The sequence below is a fragment of the Staurois parvus genome, unplaced genomic scaffold, assembly GCF_062004578.1.
Source record: "Staurois parvus isolate SC_StPar_1 unplaced genomic scaffold, SC_StPar_1.0 ptg000696l, whole genome shotgun sequence".
NCBI classification, from domain to species: Eukaryota; Metazoa; Chordata; class Amphibia; order Anura; family Ranidae; genus Staurois; species Staurois parvus.
This window is the reverse complement of record NW_028318492.1, coordinates 144,635-153,731: the sequence shown is the minus strand read 5'-3', so window position 1 is coordinate 153,731 and position 9,097 is coordinate 144,635. Positions and strand designations below refer to the sequence as shown.

Here is a 9,097-nt window from a genome sequence, read left to right as displayed (position 1 = left end):
AGCCGAGCTTCACAGATGAATGCTCCCAGTTTTTTTTTCTTGTTCAAATATTTTATTGTTTTAAAGTACAACAACATAGGTTATAAGTAAGCAAATGGGATATTGGAGGTGTACAGTAAATGAACAGTAAAGGTTCCCATTTATACTAGTCAGGCAGCACTAACAAGAGTGAACAACAACTATCAAATAGAGCCTGACAGGAAGGGAAGGGGGAGGGGGGAAAGAAAGGGAAGGGTAGGGTAGGGTGTACGGCTCCAAGGAAGGGGATAAGGAAAATAGCCAAATAACCGCAGTATCAGCAAACGATGGTTCCCGTAAAGCAGAAAACATAGATTATGGGTTGAGAAGGGACTCATCAAAGTTGGGTGGGAGGAAATGCTCCACCCATGCCCAGTTTTTTTTATATGCAGTGCTTATATGTATATTTTATTTGTATGCTTTTTATTCTTACGACATGTATGTACAAGAGGCATAAAATACAGTTGCACTACATGTGCATTATTTTATATGTAGACCAGTCTTCACATACTTATCAAATATATTAGTAAATATATTATTAAAGTATACTGCCTTTTTTTAATATAGCGATGCCTAGAAATGAAATGCATTTTTATCAATTACACAGTGCTTAAAACAGTTCTTGGTAATCTATTGTATTGGTAATTACATTAGAATGTAGTAGTGTTGTAAACACAGATCAATGGAGAAACAGCTTATTGCTACTGTAATAAATTAAAGTAACCAACCATTAAATAACAATGTGGGCTGATCATTTTTGTGCTGATTATATTTTGATAGGCTTGGCCATGGAATCAATATGGTTGTTACTGTTGTTGTCAGCTTACATGATGTCAGTGGATGCACAGTTTAATGGATACAACTGCGATGCCACTCAACATAGCAGATTTCCAGGTAAGAGATGCTTGGAGGATTTGCACACAGAAAACGTGGGTTTAAAAACAGGCAACTTGTTAGGCTAAAATCATTAAATCTATTTCAAAGAAAAACACAGCATTCTACAGTCCAAAGAGTTTGGATTACATTCATATGACTATAAATAATAACTATAAATAAAAAGGAAAACATCTTACATAATTATTTATTATGTTTTTAAAAAATATTTAAAATAAATTGTTCCTTATAGTCCCAAAATGATTGACAATTCAAAAGAGCTATAGTACAGGTCACTGTACTTTTTTTTACTGCACCGGCACTAACTGCAGTCTATAACTAATTTGAGGTTCAACTCTTTTTTCACCTTTGTGGATACAGCTTTAATCAACTTATAAATAGACCAATCTCTCTGATTGAACTATAGGCTACAAAAGCTCATGCACTGTGTACCAATCTACCTTTTTTCAAATGAATGTTCACTGCTCTTAGTAAATAAACTGAAACTGTGTTTACTTCAGTGATCCAATTATATGCAAGGAAAATAATTTTTTTATTTTCTTTAGGAGAGACTGTGTATTCAAAATGAACATAAATGCACCAAATTGAATCCGTGAACATTTAATTTGCAAAGTGAACAATCTCTAATTTGCTAAAATACCGTCTCTACTCTTCCAGTAAATCAACCCCATTTTTTTAAGCATGTTTTGCCAGATAACAAAAAACATTGGTTAGTTGGCTGATAATTAGTTTTTATTGCTTGTTTTTTTCAACTTTCAGTTGTGTTGTGTTGATTTTACAAGAATTGCATTGATTTTGGAAACTATGACAATAGTGAATGTTCAAGTGTATAATATTATGATGCTTTTTTACATAGTGCACACTGAAAAGCATGCACTAAAAGCTTCAATCCAGAAACCCTAGTAGTAATAGACATCGAATGTGCAACACTTGGCAGTCTTTAATTAGACCTAGACTGCAAAGACAAAAAACTATTCCTTTACTGTTTTAGAGATACTTAAGTCCCTTTTGTTGGAGATGCAAAGCTGAATCAGATTCTCATCTAAACGTGAGGTGTTATTGTGAATATATATATATATATATATATATATATATATATATATATAATTATTAGTGAAAAATGATACTGAAAAATGATACTTTTTATAGCAATATTACAATGGGGTCTAATATAAAGTTTTCACCTTAAAATGTTTTACTGAACTTGGATTTCAATGCATGAGCTAAGGTTCAAAAAGTGCACACTTTAACCTTTTATCTGTGTCCTTATAAGATTTGAATTTCAAGGTATTAGAATCATAATAAATCTCCTTCACTGAGGAAAAGAATTGCAGAGGTTGATAATGTCTGCTATTTGTAAAAGAAACATAGAACATTGTAGAAAATTCTATTAAACTTGGCTAGACTGGCAAAAATGTATGATACTGCAATATACACTACAGAATGTATTTGTAATTTATTATTATTATATTGCACCTTTAATAATGGGTTTGTGATCCTTGGTTATTACTAAAGAACATAATTACAAACCCTCTAATCTATATGATAAACATCTACAACCCATTTTAATTTCCATTCTTAATGCTACTATAAAATCTTCAGCTCCTTATCATTAGTAGCACACAATCACTCATATTTAATATAATATTTAAAGAATGTAGGTCTGAATTTATGTTATTATTGCCAATTTGCATAATATTGACTTAATATCATTCTATGTTAAAGTTATTAGTTAATAAAAACATAATGTATATTAAAATAGAATACATTCAGAAAGGAATACACCTTTGTGGGGAATAGTGATGGGAGGTTGGTTGAACAAGGAAATATAAGAATAAAATGGTGTGGGAGATGAATAAAGGTAGTAAAGAGAAGTAGAAAAAAAAAGGGAAGATGGAAACGAAGTAACCAATCCCCAACCCTCATGTGTGACCACCACAAGGCTAGTGGGGGAAGGTTAATGTTGTTATCTTGGAAGTCTTGTCTCTTGGATGTTAACAAACAAACCAAAATAGCAATACCTTCAGAAATGTGTCCTAAAGAGTCCCTCTGGTATTTTATGTATGTTCCATTGATTTAAATTTTCAGGAAGAATAGGTTTTCCAAACAATCCCTTGTCACCATAATAATATCTCTGAGAAAAGTCAGTTTTTATTTGTGGAGGTCCAAGACCCGTCTGTTTTTAAATAATCTTCATGAGTGCATTCAAATGCTGTGAACTGAGAGTAATTACATTGACATACTCTTACTAATAATTGTTCTATGAGGTAAGTGAACTAAATGTGGCACCTTGTTTGTTAGAATCTAAGAAGGTACTGGAATATTTGAGATGACATATTCAGTAAGATGCCAACAAAATAGGAATTAAAGTGTTGGAGAGTAAATATTTAGCTATCCTTGCAATATTAAGTACCAACAAAATAGCATTGTGTAGATGTTCTCTAAGACAAGCACAATAAAAGAACTTTTGGCTGTGGCGGTTGAAATGGTAGCCCAAACCACTGCTAAATTTTGGTTCTGTCCTCCTCTGTTAATGTATTTTTCAGTTATTCCCATTTCAACTTGCATTGAATTTAGCTTCTAAATAGGAAGAATTGAGGAGTGAGGTAAACCCTCAAGAATGGGCATTGTTATTGCACCTGTGCTCAATATCTGCCATGATTAGAAAGATGGATCTGGCCAGAACCGGAAAATGTTTTAGCTGTAGATAGCAAACAAATTCAGAGCTAGGTGCAAGGTTAGATTCCTGAAAGGATTCAATTGAAATTAAGTGGTGTATTAACATTCTGGGTGAATGACCATTATCATCAGGTTTATTTTGTGTATGATGTTTCTTTTTTAGCTGCTTTCTATTTTCCGCATTTAGTGGTATACAGCATTCATTCAATTACATGCTTAAGAGATGCTTTTAATCTGTACGTGGTGTTACGGAATAGTAGGATTATCATGGACAGCATCAGCAACTCTGTGTTGAAAAAGGTGGAGTAGACTGCACTTTAAAAATTATACACAGCATGCAGTTTTCATTAAAAAAAAAAACCCTATTAAATTGTATACATTTCACAGAAGAAAAGGAAGGCGTATTGTACAAACCCCATACACCTCAGTTAAATTAGTCTGCATTTAAAAAATGACACACAGCATGCCCTTTACCTAAAACCTCCTATTTGATAAGCTCACTCCTTTTGAAAAGGAGTGTAATGAGGATCCATCCAGGAAATGTGATCTGATCTGATCTGTGAAATATACAAAATACAATATACTATTCAAGAGTATCCCTTCCTGGAACATCGTTATATGAGGAAATAGGAGAGGACACTGGGACATGAATTACCTTTAGAATCCTGATGGATGCTATAGTACATGCCCACGGGAACTCTATATGCACAACATATAAGAAAAATCAACATAAATTTTAACGCATTTGTATAACACACAATTCTATATACACCAAAAGAAGCAATCTATGATGGAGATGTAACTCTGTTCCTAAGTTCATATCATATCATGTACTCCTGCCCTGTCATCCATCCCTTTGGAAATAAATCAATGTACTACTCTCCAAGCTGGCAGAATCCTCAAAAACTGTGGACCTATTAACATACTCTCTGGGATTCCTAATGGAAAGTGGAAACAGACCCCCCCCCCTCCATATATGACTTACTAAACTGAATCAAGGACATATGATTAATGGAAAAATCCATACACAACATGCTGAGTAAATGTACAGTGGTATAGAGAATATGGGACACTTATGTGATACAAAACAAGCAATGACTTAAATTTAAGCTTAACTGCATCTGCATGCACTGGAATGCTCGACCCTTACCATGCCCATCTCTCATTTCCCTATAGAACTTTCCTCTCTACAACCAACCTTAGCAAGTTTATAGAAGTATTACCTGTCCTATTTATACTAACTATATGATGTTGGGAATCTCATGATGCCTCTAAGCTGCCACAACTACAGAAGTGGACACCTTAACAGGCAATTGGAATAGTAGAAAAGAAGGAGCGCCTGATGTCCAAAAGAATGCACTTTTGATGTTAGATTAGGAGACATTTATTCAGAGTAACAACAAGTACATCAAGCCTTGGGTCGGGCATGTGCCCTCAAATACACGTGTTTGTGTATGTGTTTATATTTGTGTGTGTATATTTCACAGCAAAAAAGGAAGTCATATTGTACAGACTCCATAGACAGTATTTAAACACTTGGAGTAGTTACATAAGGACACACACCATGTAGCTTTTCAGGATAAACATCCACACTGTACATTTTAGAGAAAAAAGGATTAGTGTACAGACTCCAAAAAACAGTATTAAACAATTTGTTATGGGTCACATTCCTGAAATTATATACTGGATACATGAGAACAAAAGATATCTGATCAGCTGCACTCCAAACAATCCACTTTATTGAACCAAGATAAAATCAATACAGACAGTGGAAATACAGTGGGGGACTGGCAGGTAAACAAGTTTTACGCTAAAGACAGTGCTTATTTATTACCCCACACGTGCTGGGCTAGCAACTACAGGAGGAGTTGTGCTTGGAGAGAAGGAGTCCCTCTATCTTGAGCAGCGGTAAACATTTACATACTGGATATAGTTTTTAGCAAAAAAGTCCACATTATAACATATATACATATATATATATATATATATATATATATATACCAGGAAAATAAATGGATATTGTACGTACTCAATAAACAGTATTTTAAACACTTAGGGTAGACTGAGTTTTCAAAAGGACACATGGCATGTGTATTTTTCAGGACAGAAATCCACAATAAAGTGTGTATATTTAGCAGAAAAAGGAAGAAATATTGTGCGCACTCCAAAAACAGTATTTATGCACTTGAAGGCTGCTTTGAACAGGAGGAGCACCAGTTTGCTGTACGTCACATTTTTAAAATGACAGTATTCAACGTTTCAGCCCAATAATCCAGAACAAATGTATATATTATTCACAGAAAAAAATGAAGGAATATTGTACAGACTCCATAAACAGTATTTAAACACTTTGATGCAGGTTGCTTTAACCACTAGCCTACAGGGCACTTATACCCCCTTCCTGCCCAGGCCAATTTCTAGCTTTCAGCGCTGTTGCACTTTGAATGACAATTGCGCGCTCATGCAACACTGTACCCATATTAAATTTTTATAATTTTTTTTGTGACAGATAGAGCTTTATTTTGGTGGTATTTAATCACCTCTGGATTTTTTATTTTTTCTTAAAGAAACCAAAAACCACTGAAAATTTTGAAAAAAAAAGTTTTTTCTTAGTTTTTGTTGTAAAATTTTGTAAATAAGTGATTTTTCTCCTTCACTGATATGCGCTAATGAGGCTGCACTGATGAGCACTGATAGGCTGCACTGATGGACACTGATAGGTGGCACTGATGGGCACTGATGAGGAGACACTGGTAGGTGGCACTGATGGGCATTGACAGGCATCACTGATGGGCACTGAAAGGCAGCACTCATATATGGCACTGATAGGCTGCACTGACTGTCACTAATAGGCGGCACTGACTGGCACTGTTAGGTGGCACTGACTGGCACTGTTAGGTGGCACTGATAGGCAGCAATGACGGGTACTGATAGGCGGCACTGATGCACACTGATAGGTGGCACTGACTGGCACTGATAGTCGGCACTGATAGGTGGCACTGATTGGCAGCACTGATAGGTGGCACTGACTGGCATTGATAGGTGGCACTGATGGCTGACACTGAAAGGCAGCTCAGATGGGCACTGATATGTGGCATTGATGTGCACTGGTAGGCACTGAAATGTGGCACTGACAGGTGGCATGGATGAGCACGGACAGCTGGCACTGATGGCCACTGACAGGTGGCACTGCTGGGGCTACACAGATCATCAGGGCACACTGATCATCAGTGCCCTGATGATCAGTGTACATGTCCCCTCTGAGGGATGCCGATTACCAGCTCTCCTCTCCTCTCGAGCGTGACAGCTCTAGAGGAGAGAAATGCCGATAACCGACATTTCCCTATTTACATGTGATCAGCTGTGATTGGACACAGCTGATCACATGACCGAGCTAACATCTTCGGCTCTTTCCATTGATTGGTGATCTGCTGTGTCCGAGGGACAGAGTGCACCACCGATCGCCGCGCTGCGCGCTCCCGGAGCGGCACCTGCATGGTTAGAATGGGAGGACGTCATATGGTGTCCTCCAAGAACAAGAGAACCGCCTTGCATCTGTCATTTTACTATATGGTGGGTGGGAGGCGGTTAAACATGAGGGACACAAGTCAGCTTTTAACCCTTTTGCTGCCAGAACTGTTTTTGCATTTTTTGCACGCAATTAAAAAATTATTTTAGACCTGAAGTTTACAAAAAATCCCATTACATTATATATTTTATAAAATAAGACACCCTAGAGAATAAAATAGAGGTAGCACCAATTTTTTTATATCACACAATATTGCACCGAGTAAATAGATACCCAACATGTCAAACCTTAATTTGTGTGCGCCTGAAATGGCAACAAACTTCAATACATTTTCTACAGACAGTGCTTCAAAATCCCCTACAGGTGATCGGTTTAGTGTTATGGAGGAGGTCTTGTGCTAGAACTATTGCTCTCACTCCAGTGTGTGAAAATCTGCTAGTCCCTCCAATATTTTTGATTGTTGAAGCGGTGTAAAACCTCCAAACTAGGAGACTCCAAACTGGTCTTAATTTTCCCCAGTATCATACGATATGAACTGTCTGTATTTTATTTTTAGTTTGGCACATTCGTTGTGGCACAATGTAAAAATGGTGTATTTTAGAATTACCTGAATTTGGTGTATGACTCGCTGTCAGTACCAAAAGCATCACAAATGCTTCATGAATTTGGTGCAATACATTAACCACTTCAATAGCAGGCACTTTTATCCCCTTCCTGCCAAGGCCAATTTTCAGCATTGTTGCACTTTGAATGACAATTTCAAAACGGTACCCATAACATTTTTTTTATCATCTTTTTCACGCAAGTAGAGCCTTATTTTGGTGGCATTTATTCACCACTGAGTTTTTTATTTTTTGATAAACAAAAAAAAAAAAACTTTTTCATGGTTTTCTTCATTTCTGTTATAAATTTATAAATTGCAAATAAATAACCTTCTTCATAAATTTAGATCAAAATGTATTCTGCTACATTTCTTTGATGAAAATAACCCAAATCAGTGTATATTATTTTGTCTGTAGAAAAGTTATAGAGTCCACAAACTATGGTATATATATATCTGACAATCGATCAATCCTGATGCACTGGTGGCCAATCTAATTTCTTCAGGCCAGAAAATGCCAGGATAGTACAAATTCCCCCAAAATGGCCTATTTTTAAAAAATAGACAGTCCAAGATATTTAGTAGGAGGCATGGCGAGTTTTATGAAGTTGTAATTTTTTTGTCACAATTGTTTTTTTTTTACATATTGTCACCAGTCCAGTACTGTGTTATCATATAACTGGTGTTATCAGAAACACTGATTGGTGACAGTTAGAGATGAGCGAAGAAATGAAAAATTCGATTCGGCTGATTCGGCGAATTCCAGTGTGAAATTCGATTCGATGCGAATTTCTCCGCTACGAAGATGACTTATTTAAAGGGTTTCTAGGCTTCAGAGAGCCTTTAAATTAGTGCAGAACACTGTACCTTTAATTTAAATGCCCTTGGAGATGAGGAAGGAGAAGGAGAAGGAGAAGGATGAGAAGAAGGAGAAGGAGAAGGATGAGAAGAAGGAGAAGGAGAAGGATGAGAAGAAGGAGAAGGATGAGAAGAAGGAGAAGGATGAGAAGAAGGAGAAGGAGAAGGATGAGAAGAAGGAGAAGGAGAAGGATGAGAAGAAGGAGAAGGAGAAGGATGAGAAGAAGGAGAAGGATGAGAAGAAGGAGAAGGATGAGAAGGAGAAGGATGAGAAGGAGAAGGATGAGAAGAAGAAGGCTGAGAATAAGGAGAAGGATGAGAAGAAGGAGAAGGAGAAGGATGAGAAGAAGGAGAAGGATGAGAAGAAGGAGAAGGAGAAGGATGAGAAGAAAGAGAAGGATGAGAAGGAGAAGGATGAGAAGAAGAAGGATGAGAAGAAGAAGGATGAGAAGAACGAAAAGGATGAGAAGAAGAAGGATGAGAAGAAGGAGAAGGATGAGAAGAAGGAGAATGATGAG

At 36.5% G+C, this 9,097-nt stretch overlaps 1 protein-coding gene across 1 annotated transcript in view; it reads left to right on the top strand.

The window, feature by feature from the left end:
- The first annotated feature begins 806 nt into the window (after positions 1 to 806).
- The window catches only part of ZPLD1 (zona pellucida like domain containing 1), a 130,903-nt gene continuing 122,612 nt past the window's right edge, over positions 807 to 9,097 (top strand). The window contains exon 1 of the mRNA XM_089652898.1: positions 807 to 912. Within this exon, the coding sequence (XP_089509024.1) occupies positions 807 to 912 (106 nt within the window). The remainder of the gene's footprint in view (positions 913 to 9,097) is intronic.